This window comes from Pleurodeles waltl, chromosome 2_1 (assembly GCF_031143425.1).
Source record: "Pleurodeles waltl isolate 20211129_DDA chromosome 2_1, aPleWal1.hap1.20221129, whole genome shotgun sequence".
Lineage (NCBI taxonomy): Eukaryota > Metazoa > Chordata > Amphibia > Caudata > Salamandridae > Pleurodeles > Pleurodeles waltl.
Window position 1 is genome coordinate 194,171,587 of NC_090438.1, and position 18,700 is coordinate 194,190,286.

The window sequence follows — 18,700 nt, forward strand, 5'->3', positions numbered from 1 at the left end:
GGGACACCTGGCCTTTGCTTCTGAGTAAAGGGCACTTCAGTCATCATTTACTCTGTGGTGGTGGGTGGTGGTTTTTGCTCCCCCAGCAACAGAAGTGGTCCTACAAAGCTGGAAAGGGTTGCTAAATAATAGGGTGGAAAAGGAGGCTCACCGCACAAACTCCACTCTGGGAGGGTAACCTGCTCCCTCAGGTAATTGTTTTAGGGACTTCTCGTGATGGAAAACTATTGGTATCTCAACCCCGGGGATGCTTACACCATAGCCAGTTTTACCGCTACCTCTAATTCTGCCACACAGTGACTCCATACATCCATGAGATGAATGCCCTTCCTGAGTACAGCCCCCATGAAGCTAAGCTGCTCCCTGGAAATGTCAGCACACATAAAATCACCCTGGTCTATTGATCCTTGCTTCATCACGTGCCTGACTCCTTTGCTGCGCTACTTACCGGAAGGGAGCAATGTATTGGGGAATTGGCAGATGAGGACTGAATGGAAGCCAGGTCATCTCAAAGAAAATCAACCACTGCATCTCACCTACAACTTATACAGCTGAAATACCTCCATCACACATATTTTACGTGGCACAGGCTGTGAATGATGGCAAGGGCGACCTCCCCTGCCTGTCGCCGCTGTGTCGATATAGAGGAGACATTCCTGCACACTGTGTGGAATTGTGCGTTAATACCAATTTAGTGGTCCCAAATCCCTAATTGCCTGGGTTATGTGTTCTGATACCCCTTTCCGCAGGATTCTCGATTAGTCCTTCTTCATATATTCGTGAATTTTGAGAATGAGCGCTACACAACCACCTTCCTTTTGCTCAGCCTTACTGTGGCTTAAAGGGATATAGCTCACTACTGGAAAATGCCACACACCCCCCAATTTCAGAATAGAAGCAATGTTTAGACTGGTGCATAGGTATAGAAAAACTGGTGTACAAACCCAGAGTCTGCTCCTACAAGCACATATAAATCTGACAGCAATGGGTTGACTATAGGGGGGTCTCCATAGCACAACTCATAGATGGTAGACCAAGACTGGATGTGGAAATTCAGTCCTATTATGTCTTTGCCAGCTGATGCTGCCCTTGACAGGACACTGGATATTATCCTTTTCTTTGCTTCGCTTGGGGGACCTCTGAATTTTTAGTGGGTGGGTTGGGCGAATGGGATATGATTTGCTCCTTGTGTGTTTTTATTGTTTGCCACGCTCTGTGATGTTGCAACATTTGTACCCTTGTTAAAAACTTAGTAAAATGTTTTTTTAGAAAAAAATACAGCACTTGCACTGTCTGTTGCAAAACATATTGTTAGCTTACAGAGGGTTTATAGCCCACTCATTGCTTACCATTGGGTGGCTTTATTATTACTCTTATTTGCTTGCTTCCTATTCTTCAGCTTCTGAGGGGTTTCCTTCTGCATCTCATGGTTGCCCCTTCATTGGAGCATGGACCCATTACTTCTGTCCTTCCACTACTCCCTTTCCAGGTGCTATTTGTAGGTCAAGTCTGTGACAGCAAATCCACTGCTTGCAAATGCGCTCTCACTTGCAAGTATATGTATACAACAAGCGATTTACAGACCACTTACTGCTTACCATTCTTTTGGTTCATTGTCACTCTTCTTTGTGTCTCTTTATTGGCCACCACAGGCTAAGCCATCAGTTCCAGACCTTTCCAAGGAGCATGGACCAAGCAAAGATTATGGCTCAATTCTGCACCCCCATGATTCTGTGCAGTGCTGCAATCGCTAGTGTAGTGATAACTGGACGGGTTAAAATCGATCCACTGCCCACAAGATCACAGGGACGGTCTATAGCCTTACCAATTTCATGGGGCATGAGGTGTGTGCACTGAGATTAAGATATAACAGAGATTGATGCTTCTGGATACATAGGGTGATAGTTTAGTGGATTAAACTCTGTAGGACAGCCTCTGAATATCTGCTGACTCAGTCTTTCATCTTTCCAGATAAATAATAAGAGAGTAATTGCATATACTATGCAAGCCCCAACAGGCAATTAATAATAGAGTGTGTGTTGTATAAATGGACAGCAGCTCTTTTGCGAAATTTGCCATTTTGTGAACTACTTGTAATATTCCCTAAATTACGGGTTTCTAATATTTTTTACTGGAATCTAAGTTATCTAAATGCCCTTTTTTGTGTCAGCACAAGCCACACAATGATAACTCATTAAAGTCAACATAAAAACACCAAATATACTGTACAATGACCATACTATATCATACAGTACAATGTCCTGCCATACAATAACAATACAATGACAGGCCATACCATAAGATGCCATACAATGACAGCCCATATAATACCTTACAATGACAGACCGCACCATACCATGCAATGACAGGCCATTCAATACCACACAATGATAGGCCATACCATACTACACAATGACAGGCCATGTAATAGTATACAATGACAGGCCATACCTTACCAAACAATGACATAACATACCATAATATACAATGACAGGCCATACCATACCGTACAATGACAGGCCATGCAATACCACACAAAGACAGGCCATATCATGCTATTCAATGAAAGGACAAACCATACCAAACAATGTCATACCATAACGTACCATACTATACAATGACAGGACACACCATACCACATACTGATATACCAAAACATAGCATACTATACAATACAATACATTCATAAAGTGCACAGCTGCTTCTAAAGAGGTGCGCTAGTTTTAGCAGCAAGGTTTCCAGAATTGAACTAAACCACAGCATCCATCCCTGGACAAAGAACCTAGGAATTAAAATGAAATGTCTTCATGTGCTTACGTAACAATAGATTCAGAGGGGGATAATTGTAAAGCAAAGAAAGGGAGTTCCAAAGTTTGGCAGTGAGAAACACAAAGGATTTACCACCTCTTCTAGCCTTACGTATGCTAGACATTTGCAATAGCTTTAGACCATTAGAGCTCAACGATCTAGACTGACAGTGGGCTTTAGGGTGTTTTCCTAGTTACAGGGAGATATTCTGATCAAAAACTCTATAGCAAAAGTTACTTCCTTAAATTTGATTCCTATAGCTATGGGCAGCCATTGAAGTTGGCTCAAATAGGCAAACACTGATACGCCCGCTGGACGTTTAGGATTAAACGCACTGTAGCATTTTGAATAATCTGCAGCTGATACATCAGGTAAAATGGCAAGCCCGGAAACCAGCTAATAACATAGTCCAACTTGGAAGTCACCAGAGAGAGGGGAATAGTCTTGCAGGCAACCTCAGCTACCAGATGTAGCATCCTCCTTAATGATTTAAGAGTTGCAAAACGACTTGAAGTTTTACTTGCGGTTCAAAAGACAGATTGGAATCAAATTTGATGCCTAGACTTCTCAGAATCGAACATGGTAAAGGAGAGGCATTCAACTCAGTAGGCCACCATAATTGTAGTTATGTGATATAATAACATAATGATGCAATGTAGGATGCATGAAGGTTCTGAAGAATAGAATATAGAATCTTAGTAGGGCAGTTGAAAACAGACCTCAGGTAAGATAGGACGCTAACTATACTTGACAAAATAGACAAGTATTTAAATACTAAAGCATAATATATTTATTTAACCAAATAATATCACAATAATGACAGCCTGTACGATACTATATGGCAGGCCATGCCATACCAATGACATACCATATCATAACATACCATACAGTGACATGCCACACCATATCATACATGAATCAATAAAGTCTGACAAAGCCAATAGGTCTTGCATAAGCAAGCGCTTTTGGCTTTGTCAGTGCTTGTTTCCTTGTTGTTAAGCAGGAAACAAGAGTGCATGTGTTTACGAGCTGTCTCCTTCGTATATTTCTTATTCCTCTTCCTTGTTTATGTTTCTCTTCTCACCTTCCTTTTTTCAGTTCCATTCCTGCATCCTACCTACCTGCCCAACTTCAGTTGCAGTTCTTGCTTCCCCAACCCGGATCTTTGTCTCTGTGCTTCCCCATTAACTTGTCTGTCCTCTGTCTATTGTCCACTTACTTTACCAACATCACCTGCCCTTCCTCTGTTGACCGTTTGCTTCTCCATCCTTGGGCCCTGGCAGTCACTCCCATTCAGTATTTGCTTTCCCACCATTGCAGTAGCGGCTCGCAGGGCGCGGAAGGGGCGGGGGGTGGCACGCAGGGGGAGGGAACAAACATTAATTTTATTAATTTATTTTTTAAAACACTTACCTTCCCTCGTCGCCGCACTGCTCCTCTCCCTAGTCGCTGGATGCTGCAGTCACAGGCTTCTAGCCTGCCCTGCGGCCAATCGTGACGCTGCTCACAGCAGCGTCAGGACTGGCTGGGAGCGCCTCCTTTACCGGAAAACAATCATAAACAAAGTTTATGATCATTTTCCAATAAAGGTTTTGCAGGTCCCGCTGCTGGCGGGGGGGCAATGCTCCTCCTCACAAACGGAGTGGCCACCCCTGCATCATTGCCTGTCCACCTTCTGTTGTCTGTGGGCTTTCCTATTTCTGTCTATCCCCTGTCCTTCTCTCCCCAACCAGCATCCTTCTCTCCTGCCCTCCCTCCACCTTTGCTTTTTTTTTTTAAGTGCTATATTTCAAAAAGCACATTAGCATCTATTAAAAAGCGCATTTCACTCAACTCATTATTTCCTAAACTATTTTGGTTTGGTAAATAAAAAGAAAAAAAATGATTGTCTGAATTTGTAGGCGTGCACATCCATGTTGGTTTGCCCCTACAAAATGATGTGACGGCCACGTCATAGCTTTTTTTCCTAACATTAATTTCAGCCATGCTGCACTGCAACCATGCTGCTGTACACTATGGCTAAAAGTCATTGACAAAGCCTATAGGTCTCAAGGCGAGATCTATTGACTTTGCTAGTGCTTCACATTTTCTTTGCCAGTGCCATAATAATATTTGAGCAACTACTTGGAATTGTCATTTTTGGTGAAATGTGGTTCTTTCCAGAGAATATATAATTTATAAATACTAGAAGTAATGTGGTTATGTGCAGGCACCTATAAACTAGAATTGTATTTTATATTTATCCATAGTTGCTCATATGTCAGCTGACTCCATCAGTCAACTTGCCAAGCTGGCTAGGCATTTTACTAAAGCTTATTATAAAATGTCAGCTCACAAGATCTCTGAATAGCTTGTAATTCCAATAATCTCTTAACCTTTTTTAATAGCCCACCATTTTGCCACATACAACGAGTTGGCATTTAGAACTGTCTTCTCCGTGACCTAGATGAGAATCAAACAGCTCACAAAAGACTTTCACCACAAATAAACATTCAAAAATTTAACACTGAAGGCCTGCTCTTGTCTCACGTCGTTTATGCCCGGTTGGTGTGTGCAGCAGAGGGAAAGCACACCGTCTGCAGACACTCCCAGTAAGATAATACTTTAGGGCGATGTATGGTACAGAACCACCGTGACCAGTGTTGATGGGCTGGACATACATAGTTACATATTTTGGATAGCCCATCCTTTTAACACAAGAAAGACATTGAAGGTAATGGATCTAGAAAGTACGACTTTTGAAAAAAAAAAAAAGAATAAAATAAAAAAGAAATCCATTAAGGAATAACCAGATGTCTCTATCTTGATTCCCGTTATCCCTATCCAGTTCAATAAAGAATTTCAACAAAATAGATAACATGTGGTGTTAAGAAACTCGTTTGTAAGAAAATTCTGCTATTCAGCGAAGAGATTGGCAAAAGTTCCCTACTGAATAAGTCCCAAAGGGCCGTCCACTTGGAAGGATGGGAATACGTTCTTCTAAAACAAAACCTGCAGCACCTCTTGTTCTTGTAAGCGAAATCCCCTGCTCATACATAGAGAATTAGCACGGAAATTAGAAATGCTGACTTTCAGCGAGGCCTTTTCATTCTTGCCTCGTGATCCAACTCCTAGTCAGTTTGCGTTTGCCAGTGAGCTCGCTGCCTGGGTACATTTTGTATTAAATATGTTGGTAAACCTTTAATGAGATGATTAAACTGCAAAACCGTGAATTTAACAGCATTAGAGATGGAAGCCTGGAAACAAGGAAAACCAGCTGGCTATACCAGTGTTTCTATTCCACAGTGAGTACAAAATAAATCACTTTATCAACTAATTCTGTTTAAACAAAGCCAGACCCTAGAGCCAGACATAAGTTCATTTCAAAGCAGCACGCTCACACAAATTTAGGGAAACCTTTCTTAGAAAAGTGGAGCAGCGCTTTTTGGATGGAAACGAGGCCGTAAAACATGTCCTACTTTACCGGGGCGAGATGCAGTCCCTCAGCCATGACTGCAGGCACAAAAGGATAGCACGCTTCCGGGGTAATGCACCTCAGATATACATAAGCCATGCAGACATAATTAGAGCTAGTTCACAAAGTGAAATGCACACCTTGAACAAGTGGTATGGCTTGCATCATATGCTGCCATTGCTTACATTGCACGCAGGATGTACTTCAGAATAGTGATAACAAAAATATCGTATGTCATAAATAGTGTGGCCTAAATATAATTTACAAAAATGTTGCACCCTTTGGAGGACATTTTCTACTAATAGCTTTAATTGGGAGATTTTTTTATAAACGAAATTTACGACACAATATTTTTATCAGACTATATTATAACAGCAAATGTTGGTACCATACCAAAGTAGGGCACTGTGTTGACATGGAATTTTCTTATTAAAGGTTAGCTCTGGTAATGGTAGTCACCAGCAAAAGAAAGGAATTGACAAAGCCAATACATCTCAGCTCTTAGAAGCTAAACTGTTAGGTTTGCCAATGCTTTTTGGCAACACTACTCACGCGTATGGATCAAGACACATGCACAGGAGTGACTATCAATCTTCAAATGAGTTTTCTATTAAAGAAATGGGATGGCCGCCAATGCGTGTGAACTTAGTATGATGCATGTGAAGGCAAGGAAACAGATGAAATCCCTTTGAGTGCTTCTCACAAAATAAAATGAGCCCCCTCAAGTATGCAGTGGAAGAATAAATCTCATGCGATGAGAGCACTCTGAGACTAAAAGGCTCCTGGACAGAACTAACATAAGTAAAGTGGAGGAAAGCCATTGAATCAAGGGCAGACTATTGAGCTGGACAACAAAGCCATCAAATCATTAAAAATGCGACCAACCCAGAGCCCATATTAACTACATGTTATGTTTTGGAAACACTAGGTCGGCCTACAGACAAACAAAACTGTATGCAGTTGAGACCTAAAAATAACATAGCCGCTCTACTATAATAAGTTATTACAATTTACATCATAATGCCTGAAACAAAGTCTACGAACACTGTGAAAGACAGGTCATTTAATGTGCAGAATCACAACTGCAGCATAAACAATGGAAGAGAGAATTTGCTTTTTAGTTCTCTTCTATTATGTTTCCCTGAAAACAAAGCCATTATCCAAGAATGAGGTATTTTTGGTATGATGATTTTTTACACTTCTATAGTTTGAAACAGGAAAACACTTATTCCTATGTATGTAAGCACAAACGGTTAACTAGCACCTTTTTAAAAATGACACATTAAATTGCTTAGTAAATAGCTTTGTAATGAATTTACTAGATTCGTAGATGTCAAAATCATTCTATACACACACAACTGCAAGAAGCTAACAATGGTGATAGTGCGTTTGCGTGACCATATACCCTAAAGGATGAATGCCCTGTCCTGTACATAAAAGAATATGGGGGTCATTCTAACTCTGGCGGGCGGCGGAGGCCGCCCGCCAGAGTTCCCCCTCCAGAACACCGCTCCGCGGTCCGAAGACCGCCGTGGTGATTCTGTGTTTCCCGCTGGGCTGGCGGGCGACCGCCAGAAGGCCGCCCGCCAGCCCAGCGGGAAACTCCTTCCCACAAGGAAGCCGGCTCCGAATGGAGCCGGCGGAGTGGGAAGGGTGCGACGGGTGCAGTTGCACCCGTCGCGAATTTCAGTGTCTGCTAAGCAGACACTGAAATTCTTTGTGGGGCCCCCAGGGGCCCCACGACACCCCATACCGTCATCCTGTTCCTGGCGGCCGAACCGCCAGGAACAGGATGGCGGTATGGGGTGTCGGAATCCCCATGGCGGCGCAGCAAGCTGCGCCGCCATGGAGGATTCCTTAGGGCAGCGGAAAACCGGCGGGAGACCGCCGGTTTTCCCTTTCTGACCGCGGCCAAACCGCCGCGGTCAGAATGCCCTTGAGAGCACCGCCAGCCTTTTGGCGGTGCTCTCGCGGTCGTTGACCCTGGCGGTCAATGACCGCCAGGGTCAGAATGACCCCCTATATCTAGTCAGCTCAGTATTCCACAACTTTATATACTAATTTTCCTTGGGTGTTGTTCCTGCTTATGGTCACAGAACTCCTTGGCTACTTGCAATAGACTTATAGTGTTTGGTAGAGTGTACTTTACCCATTCAATGGGAAAAACAGGGTTGGGCACGAATATACAAATACAGATGACCTGTACAATATTCTTAAGCCAGCCCGCAAGTCAGTTTGTGAAAGTGAAAAAGGTTGAGAGTTGTTGATGCCCTTGTTGTTAGTATGCAGGTCAGTACTCACAATCAAATGCTGAACACAGATGATGCATTAGAAGTTGAAGCACATCAGATTGATATGAGTATGAAATGTGCTTACTGTGCCATAAAACACCATGCAACAAGCCTGCTGCTGTTTAGAATAACTAGGCCTGGTGGGTCACCGCAATGATGGGCAGTGGCAATTAATAGTTCAATACGTTATTGATGCAGTGATGGAAAGGCAGAGGTTGAGGGAGTCTCAATACTGTAACAGGCTGCAGAATAGGTGAACAGTAGTAAACATCTTAATGCTGCATAAATCATACCTGTCGCCCAATGTAGCCATAAGGGCCGCACCTATACTCAGTCCCAGACTTGAAGTTTCTCAAAACCATATAGAAAGTCAAATACAACATTAACATTTCAGAGTCTGGATAAATAATATAGCAAAATACTTCTTAGACATAAAAGAAAAATTGGCATTAACCATTTATAAGTCCTAAAGAAACTCAATAAAAACATTCAGCCAATCCTATTGGCCAATAAGCCTGAACCTTTATATTTGATTTTTCCTTTTAGACTACGGAGAATGCCATAGCCTGGTCTGAAAGATAATCTTGCCTGGACTATTACTGGCCATATGTAGGAATATTCCATTTAAAAAAAGTGGTCACATATTGTGCACCAATTTGTGAATGGAACCTGATTTTGTGAACCAACCTGTGCACTAATAGTGTTCATTAGGCAGGTCACAATTTGAGAACCTCAGTGAATGGCTGCAAATACATCAGTAGCCTGCAAGGTACAGCAGACCACAATCCCTATCTTTTCATTCCAAAAAGACTTATTTTTAAAGGAACCTGTATTCAATAAAGAAACTGGTGCTCCATCAAAAACAGGGGGAGCAAGCGGTCGTTCACCTAGACAACTGCCTACTCTACCTGAGGCTGCGAACATGATTTCCAAAATGAAAGACTCCAAAAAAGATCCCTGCCTCTTCAAGAGTTAGTTACCATCCAAACTTTGGAGTCTGTAACTGATCAGTTATTTGCAACTGGAAGTGCATTGTGCAACTGAAAGTGCATTGTTTCCTTTCCAATTCTCGGTTTGGAAGAAACACCTTTTTCACGCCATTTCCAAATTGCAAATTGGTATTGGTCACTTATTCCATTTTATGACTTGGAAAGGTTGCTGAATGGAAAATCGGGTAAGTACATGCCAAATAAGGATCTTGCGTTTGCAAACTCCCTGTTTTTGTGACTCACATGGTTTGTGACCATTTAGGCTTTTAGCACATTTAACACACAATTCTTTATTTTGTTGAGGAGTTGTTTAAATGATGTGTAACTATCCATTCTTGAATAACGTTTGTGGTGAGTAGAAATAAGAAAAATGAGACTGAACCAATAGGCAGTTCAAAGTTCTACCTTTCTTATCAAATACTGTTATTTTTTAAACACATCCTGTGGTTTTTGCCATTACAATTACAGTTTCTTTAAATGGGGACCCCATGATCCATTATTTCTTGGCTCATCTCCTCTGTAAGGCCATTTGACTTGTCATCCTCTACCTCACTGTACATTGCCGTCAACGTCTACTACAGCATGATGGCTGACCGAAATAATATCCTACGTGCAACCTGTCACCCTGATTCTTCCCATCCCTTCTCCAATGGTGTTGTGCCTGGTGTACCACCCCTGCCTATTTTTGCCTGTTTATCCTGTCACTTTCATTTTTCTCACAATCTCCCTATCAGGAGTTCTACAATCTCTTTCCCTATTGCAGTCCAGTCCTCAGCATCTCATAGGTTTTGTTCATACCTGCATCCAGCCAAATCCATTTCCCCAATTTGACGACTGCCTACCTATCATAACTCAGCTCCTGCTATTGACCACCACCCTTTGTTCTGCCTTCCGGCCTCTGTTTTTGCTACCAGCCTCTCTGTGCATGCACAAATGTTGTGACTGTTTGGACAGGTTGACATTGATTCTTGCTGGCAAAGAGTAATGCTCATAAATTTTGCATCTGTTGAACTTGTAAGTCCAAAAGGTTTATAATGCTTATATGTAATGTTTGTTATAGAAAGTCATACACTGTCTTTCTCACTGTCATTCTGAATTGAAGCCAAATCAATGTCCAGGAAACTGGCAACCCCACTTGAAGTCCAGCCCTCATAACATTTTACCATTTAGAATGCTCTTCTCACCTGATAGCATATGTCAGTGACAATTCCAATCAACCCAATCGAGAGAGGCACTCCACTTAGAATTTCCTCCACTGGAAACTAGTACTCAGTGCAGGTTAACAGGAGTCTTCATGCAAGGGCTCCCATTGTCCGTGTTTTGATCCGTTCCTGTCACTGGCGCTAGGCCCAGCCACACAAGCGGGCAGAGTTTTAATCGGCACAAGTGGAGCAAGGCTGGATGGATGGAATTTTATTGATTTCCACGGATTCCGGAAGTTTCCAACACAGAAATTTAGGGAAATGTGTGATTTTAGACAAATTTTGAGGTTTACAGAGCATTGTGAGTAAACGAAAACCTAATGGGATCCACACAAGTCATGCCATCCTGGATTCCCCAGGCAGGGATCCAGGGAGATTCTCCACTTTGCAATGATACCTTTCCAGTCTGCCTAGGTGTTGAGGGTTGAGATAGCTCCACAAGCACCTAGGCAGTGAAAGTGAAATGAGCCGGCTAATTTCACTTTCATTTTCAGTGAAATTATGTCAGCACGCCATGCGCGCGCTGATCGTCATTTCACTGAAAAGAAAGAAACTGCCTCAGGAGCTGGGGAGGCTCCACAGGCTATTTCTTTGTGCAGGAAATCCCTCTGGTGCGGACACAAGAGGGATTTCCTGCTCGTATGCCGAGGACAAAATGGTTCCGTCCTCAGCACATGACTACTGTGGCTGAACAAGCCTGTTCCATCTTCAGCATGGAAGCGCTTAAGGCATGGGCAAAGTGGGCTCTGGACGATGTCCCCAGCCTTTCACGGGGCCCCCCGACAGAGCCAGCGCTGTTCTGCAGAGAGTCTTACCCTGATGACTTTGAATAATTCTTTAACAGACGGTTTACCTTTCATTTATTTTTAATGTTGGTGATGTGTGAGAGTCTATTAAAGACATTTTGCAGAGAAATGTTGTGTTTATGTTGTATGCATTATCCATACAAAAAGTTATTTTACTACAAAACAGGATCTCACATATCAGAACTGGGAGGGAGTCACAGAGATTATTTGCAGTAATATTAGTGAGCTGCTGCTGAGTTACAGTATTGAAAACACATCACTACCATTGATTATTAGTTGAACACATTGAGGGGCATATTTACAAGCCCCTAGTTCCACTTTTTGTGATGCTCCGGTGGCACTGTGCACTGCGTCACATTTACAAGGTGGCGTTAAGTCACTTTTACAATTTGGATGAGTGTGCCTGTGCACTGTCAGTGACCGGTCCAAAAAGGCTATGAAAGAGCTGAAATTGGATCATAAATTCAAAGCTATTCGGAACAGAGCCGCCCAAAATACGTTTGGCCAAGGGCCTCTAAAAAAATATGTCCCTCCAGCACATGGACTTAGTAAATCTGTACATCACTTAGTAAATCTGTCACTATCTGTACTTGTAATGGCTGGAAGTACAGAACCCCCACACTACAAATCTGCAAGCTAGGAAAACACAAATGCTGCCTTATCATGGAACGGAACTGTCACCTTGTCATCGAGCAGAAATGCTGCCTTTCCATGCCACTGAAAACGTGAATCCCTTGTTGAAGGCTCTAGTCTAGATGATGAAAATCCAAAGGCCAACATTGTAAACTAAATAGAAACATGTCAGTAATGTGCTCTAAGTCCATATTTGCCAAGAAATCCCCACGGCAGGCTGAGAGGATAACGTCGTCTGATCACTGTTGTAAACAACCAGTAAACAAGGACGGTGCAGGTCGCTTTTGTTTTTTTTTAAATGTTAACAAGGTTGTCATGGCTTGTTTGAAGGGGTACATGCGTTTGCCTGTCTTCACTGCATGGAGCCACCCTTACATTTTTAGGAACTGTGATGTAGGATAATAAGGAGGCAGTGTATACTACATAACTATAATTTTCTGTCCTTTTAAAGATCTTCGGATAATCATCCACTGAAATGGGGTTTCATGACGTGCGCTGACCCAACCCTATACCCGAAACTGAAGTTCTGTATGTCTTTCCTTCCCCTAAGGTCTTCTTTGCTTCGGTGCAGTCCGGTGGCAGCAGTCAGATTTACTTCATGACTCTTGGACAGAGCTTCATGTTCAGCTGGTGAAGTTTGGCCCTTCCAAGGTGTGGTCGATGGAGTACATCACTCTCGGAACATGAAGATTTACACGTGAAGTTGCACTTTTAACCGTTGAGTATTATTTTAGAGTCCGGGTCCTTCAAGTTGGGACCAATACATTCCTATTGTACAAGTATGCCGTTTCGTATCAACTTAAAGCGAAAATGAGCCACGCGATCCATGTAGCAAAAAATACCTAAAATAATAAATGTAGCCTCTAATTATATAAGTATTCATTTATAAGCATATTACATAGACGTTACTTATGTCTCCCTCTGTGTATGCCCTTGAGCACACAGTGTGGGTGATCTTTGCACAAACACGGTAATCCTGTAATAGGTTGTTTATTTTGTTTTTTTAGTGCTTTGGACAGAAATGCATTTATGTGATTTGATTAGCTGCTTTTATTAGCAGTTGTGTTGGTATGCGTCGCACTATCACTAAAATAGTGAAATCCATGACATATCAAAACTGATATTTTTGACTCAGGTTATGTGCTACGTGTGCTTTTGCCTTTCTTTTGCTCGATGTGATGTTTTTGTAAAAAGTGTTTGTAAAATATTCATTTTAAACAGTGTATTTTTAATCGGATGCCTGCACAGCATTAACAACATGCCGCTCTTCCTTGCTATCGGAACTGCATTGTACAGAAGGTTATTTACATGTACAACTCTTAACACATAACCCGACGGATGATTTGTACCACAAAAACTCAAGGATTTTGAATATGTTTTCCTCAGTAATAATGGATAGTCATGTGTTGAAATGCTACATGTTTTGATCTTGTTTGTTCCAGTTTACTGGCAGAGAGTGTACTGTTAGAATAATTGACTGAAGAAGTTTTAGAATCATCTCAAATGTTTGGAGAATGGTGAATGTTTTGTCATGAGGTGAGATAACCAACAAAGATGTTCCCATGACAGATGCACATGTGATTGTTTGCCATATTGCGTGGAACGTCTTAGTGGCTCCGCACGGGCATACAGAGTCTATCTCCTCCAAATTGTAGGAGCACCACAATGGGGCAAGGATTTTTAATGCATCAGACAAAATTTTAATTTACCAATTCAGCACTGCCACAAGAAACCCCCCACCTCCTCCACAGAAAGGGCTAAATTTGCAGCTCCTGAGTGCAATATGACCTACACTGATGCAGACTACTTGTAATACTCAAAGGTGTCTGCCTTACCCTGACCTCCTTTAACTGGCAGTCTGTACAGTAGAGTATGTAAGATAAGGGACGTCTCAATAAAATTCAAGTTATGGACAAGCACACTTCACAATTACAACGCATTACTAGTTACAGGAGAGGATAAGTCATTGTTTAGCTGAGAACATGGGCAGCCTGATCACCTCTGTTAGGAAGAGGGATGAACACCAGCCCACAATGTGAGGAATCGTTCACCCTACGCTTTTTGACTTGTGTTTCAGTACATTTCATGACAGCATCTCCAACTGAGTATTTGTTCCTTCGCAAAATTCTGGAGCTGGAGAGCTCGCATATGATTTAAGATTCATCTCATGCAACGTGAACCGGGGCAAATTTGAAACAAATGGTTTCCGAGGAAGTGTGCATCTGCCAGACTGCACCCCAGTGGTGATATGTAGTGGTAAGCTGTGCATTAAAAGGCACCAGGGACATAAAATTATATACCAATATTAATAATAGGGCAAATCAGTTTGTTAATTAATTGCCTTGTTGTGAACGAAATGTGAATGAAATATCCATTTTAGCAAAACCTGGGTGCTCCATTTTTCTAACTCAACAAAGGTGACAAAAGATGATTTTCCTCATGTTTTTCTAGTGTGCTGATAATATCAAAACTAACATTTATAAAAAAATACCCAAATACCATGAGTGGATATCGAGACAGGTGTGTCATGGCATCTGATCTGTCATGTGACACAAATGCATTCCCTGCTCCAGCGAGAAAACACATTTCCAAGTCACCGAAGGCCATGGATGCTTTATGCTATAGGTACACTCACAAATGTGATCGTTTGGCAGGAATGGCATAAAAAAGCCATTAATAAATAAATGTACTAGCCTTGTGGCTAATGGTCTATGTCTCCAAACCATTAGACTCCTTAAAAGAGAGGGCATATGTTGATAAGTGAGAAATACATCACTGCATAATTACATTGACTGTCACCAAAACACACCCATCAGCTATCTATAAAAAGAAACTCACACAGATGCATGTAAAGATACAAAGACATTGACAGAAAATAAATAGTGCTCTCCAAGCCCATCTCGTCTGCCCATTCCACACCTCCTGTGTCCTAGAGCTCTGGTTTTGTCTTTGAAAGCAAATATAGGATGGGATGAAAAAATTGCTCGCACTGAATGGGCCCGATTCATTACACTAATTGTTCAACTGTGCAGATTCACTCTGTATGATTGCAAAATGTATGTGAATTTACATCTGTAGATGGATTTACTCATGCATAATGTTGCATCAGTGTAGTTTTAAATTTTATGATAGTAAATATCTTTCCAGGGCAGGATGTGGGAATCCCAGGGTGGGGATAGCAAGGAAAGCTGATGATCACCCACCAGTTTGCATGTTCACCCCGTTTTGTCAGGCATCCTCACCACAGACACAGCCAATGATTTGCTCTTGTCAGGGGCTGAAGTAGATCTGTATCCAGGATGGAAATGAGGAAGGATCACCCCGAAATTTGGTGGTGGTGTAGAAGAAAATAGAAAAAAAGCTTCAAAGTGGAATTATGCTTTTGCTAAACTTTTATATATTTGTAAAGGTACATGTACACATTTTAAATGCTTAGGATTTTGAGCACCCATTAAAAGTTCCCAACTGTTGCAGCTTCACTGGAGTACTCCGTACTTTTCTGTGAATTTCAACAGAATCGTAATTTTACTCCAAACACAAGATCACAGCTAGTGGACTAAAATAATGAGTTTATTACGTATTTCTTTCCAATGGTCCTACTTGTGATCTTTTGAAAGAAATACTGAGTATATTTTTATGGTGTTCAGCTGTGCCCTGTTACCCACTGTGCAAATGACCCTGCTTTGTGAATTTATTGCATATGCCTTTATCACTCTTGGACATGCTGACCATGTGACATTGTACTGGCCCTTGATGAGCAGCATTAGGTACCCTGGAGGCAGACAAGCTGTAAAGTTATCATTTTAAAGGGGAAGGGAGCGAATGGGCGTGCAACAGTGTCAAGAAATAAGAGTTTTGACAGTGAGGAGAGGAAAAAGGAGATGATTAGATTTACTGTTGTTAAATTAAAAAATAATACAGAAAAAGTATGACAAATAAACAAGGTAAATAACTATGTCTGAAATATTAATACTTGAACCATAGGGTGAGACAACATTTCAGAGGGAGCTGGGGAGTGTTCAGGTTTTACTTGATGAGGGTGTGGTGGAGGAAGAGACTAAGAATTTCTGCTGCACCTGGCCGCGCAGTTTAAACGCTGCACTTCAAACTATTTAGCTCTTGACAAAGTTACATCTTGATAACATTCTCTGAACGCATTTATAATACCTGCCTACACCAGCTGCCCTTTCTATTGTGTATGATTTAGATACTATACTGTACATTACATTCAATAAGTTGGATGATCTTTATTGTACCCGGGATTCACTATATTGATTCACCCTCTTCCACTGGAGCCTAACTAGCTGAGCCTCAATTCACTACAAAATGTAAGTGTTTTGACCTGAACCACCACCAACTGTTGATATACACCTTGTCTCTGTTCTCCCCACTTTCATCTGCGTTATACCAGACTGAACGTCCATCTCTAATAATTGCTGCTGCATTACCTCAGTCTTTTCATGCCTGTCTTTCTCCTCCGGGATGGCAATACACAAAATGCCCACACTAGTCATTGCCTTCAGTGCAAGCCAAATGATAGAAAAGGGGACTCAGGGTCTGATTAAGATCCTGGCGGAGAGGATTACTCTGTCACAAATGTTACGGATATCCCGTCCACCGTATTACAATCCCATTATAGCTAGTATTCACTCTGCCAGGATCTAAATCAGGCCCTTAGTCCTTATTCATCTCAGTATATCCCCTAATCACATATGTCTGTAAGCATTACATCTAACAGAAGAGAGTAATCAAACATGCAACTGCTAGTCTGAGGTCCCATGCTTTCAATCTCTGTATCCACAGTGACCATCTAGGATCATGTATAGTTATGTGGTGGACATATGAATGGACATGGCACTGAATTTCTACAGTGCAGAAAACTATATCTATTTTTGAATAATCTTAACGATGGACAGAATACTGCAATACCCAAGTTGTGCTCAAAGCAGGAAATGGAAACAAACATCTAGCTCAAGAGCCCCCTCTCAGGTGCTCTTGCATGACTTGAATTCTTTCCATCCTAACTCTGATCCTTCAATTAGTACTGCTGAGCAAGGGGTCAACAATACAACTGAAGTCCTCATGAATGATGAAGGACCCCTCCCAACTCCAAAAACTATTTGAGTCATAACAGGATCACTCCAATAGCAAATGGATTTGGCAGATTCGCAAAGGAATAGAGCTTCTTGGTGTCAAATACATGGATCTAATGAGCAGGCGTCTGCTTTCAACTTGCTGCTTTTAAAGAAATTCGGCCCAGACTGCAAAGTGGTGTGGATTTACAATCCAATGTAATTCATGATTTGTGTAGGATTGTAACCTGAAGTAATACAATTCAGTTCAATGCTTTACTTTGCTTTAATTTGCATCAAGGGGCGTTCCATCAGTGGTGCATGGCTGTTCCCATGCAAACATCCATCGGTTTTGATGAAGATCCCTGTCTAAAAAGAGTTGTGGACAGGGATTTGTACTGAAATATTGTGCCTCCCTGAGGCAAGCGTAAAGAGGAGAAATGTTTTAATTTCTCCTTGTTTTTCTCCTCATTGCATGTGTCCTACATTCTACAGGACACATAAAAAGAGGAAAATGCCTCAAAGCATAGCTTATTTACAAGAAGGGATCTCTTACTGCACAAACACCAATCTGACCATAACGCAGACACCCTTGCACTACGGCTTAAGGGTGCCTGCTTTGGCTCATGGAAAGCAAAAGTGTGCCAGTGCAAGGAGAGAGCCGAATTGCACTACTTCCCAGTAGGTATGGCAAAGTTCTGCAACTTTATCTGCTGCTTTGCATTGAGTAAACTCTTTGGAAATCTGGTCCTAAATATGGCATAGAACACTAGGGGACAGATGTATCATTTTTTTGAATAGTGATTACCAAATTGGGATTTTCTGTAAATCACAATTAGGTAATCGCTATTTGAATGTATGAAACTCCAGAAGTTTCATTTATCATTTCCCAGTGGCTCGCAAATCAACACACCTCATTAATATTCATGAGGTAGGTCGCAATTTGCGACCCATTAGGAAAAGCCAAAATCACAGGGATGGTGGCCTGCTGGGACAGACCACCTTGTCTGTAATTGCTGTTAAATAAAGCAATCTTTTTTTTTTTTTTTAGAGACAGCCTGGTTTCCATAAAGGAAAACGGGATGCAATTTTTATTTTTATATTTTAAGAGTAGGCAGTGGTCCATGGGACTGCCTGCTCTTCAAAATCGTTTTTGCATGAATTCACAAAATGGCCAAATTTGCCATAGCAATAAAACTCGAGGCCAAGAAAAATAAATTTGTGTCCAAAATCCAAACCCAAAAATCAAGGAGGTGCTGGAGTGTAAACAATGCTGGATGACAGCTGCTTAAACAAAGACCCACCACTGGGTGTAGGGAGTTGGCAGCAGACGACTGGGGCCAGAGGAATGGCTGACCACACAAAAAAGGTCATGAAATGGTGGCGAAGTAGAAGGATTTATTAGGGATAGGAGTATGTGTCAAGGCAAGTCAGATATGGACCTG

At 41.7% G+C, this 18,700-nt stretch overlaps 1 protein-coding gene across 4 annotated transcripts in view; it reads left to right on the forward strand.

The window, feature by feature from the left end:
• The window catches only part of NRK (Nik related kinase), a 720,008-nt gene extending 701,711 nt beyond the window's left edge, over nucleotides 1-18,297 (forward strand). For all 4 annotated transcript variants that reach the window (XM_069212387.1, XM_069212389.1, XM_069212388.1 and 1 more), the window contains one exon: nucleotides 12,734-18,297. In XM_069212387.1, coding sequence (XP_069068488.1) covers nucleotides 12,734-12,817 — 84 coding nt within the window. In that variant the 3' untranslated portion in view covers nucleotides 12,818-18,297. The remainder of the gene's footprint in view (nucleotides 1-12,733) is intronic.
• The last annotated feature ends 403 nt before the right edge of the window (nucleotides 18,298-18,700 follow it).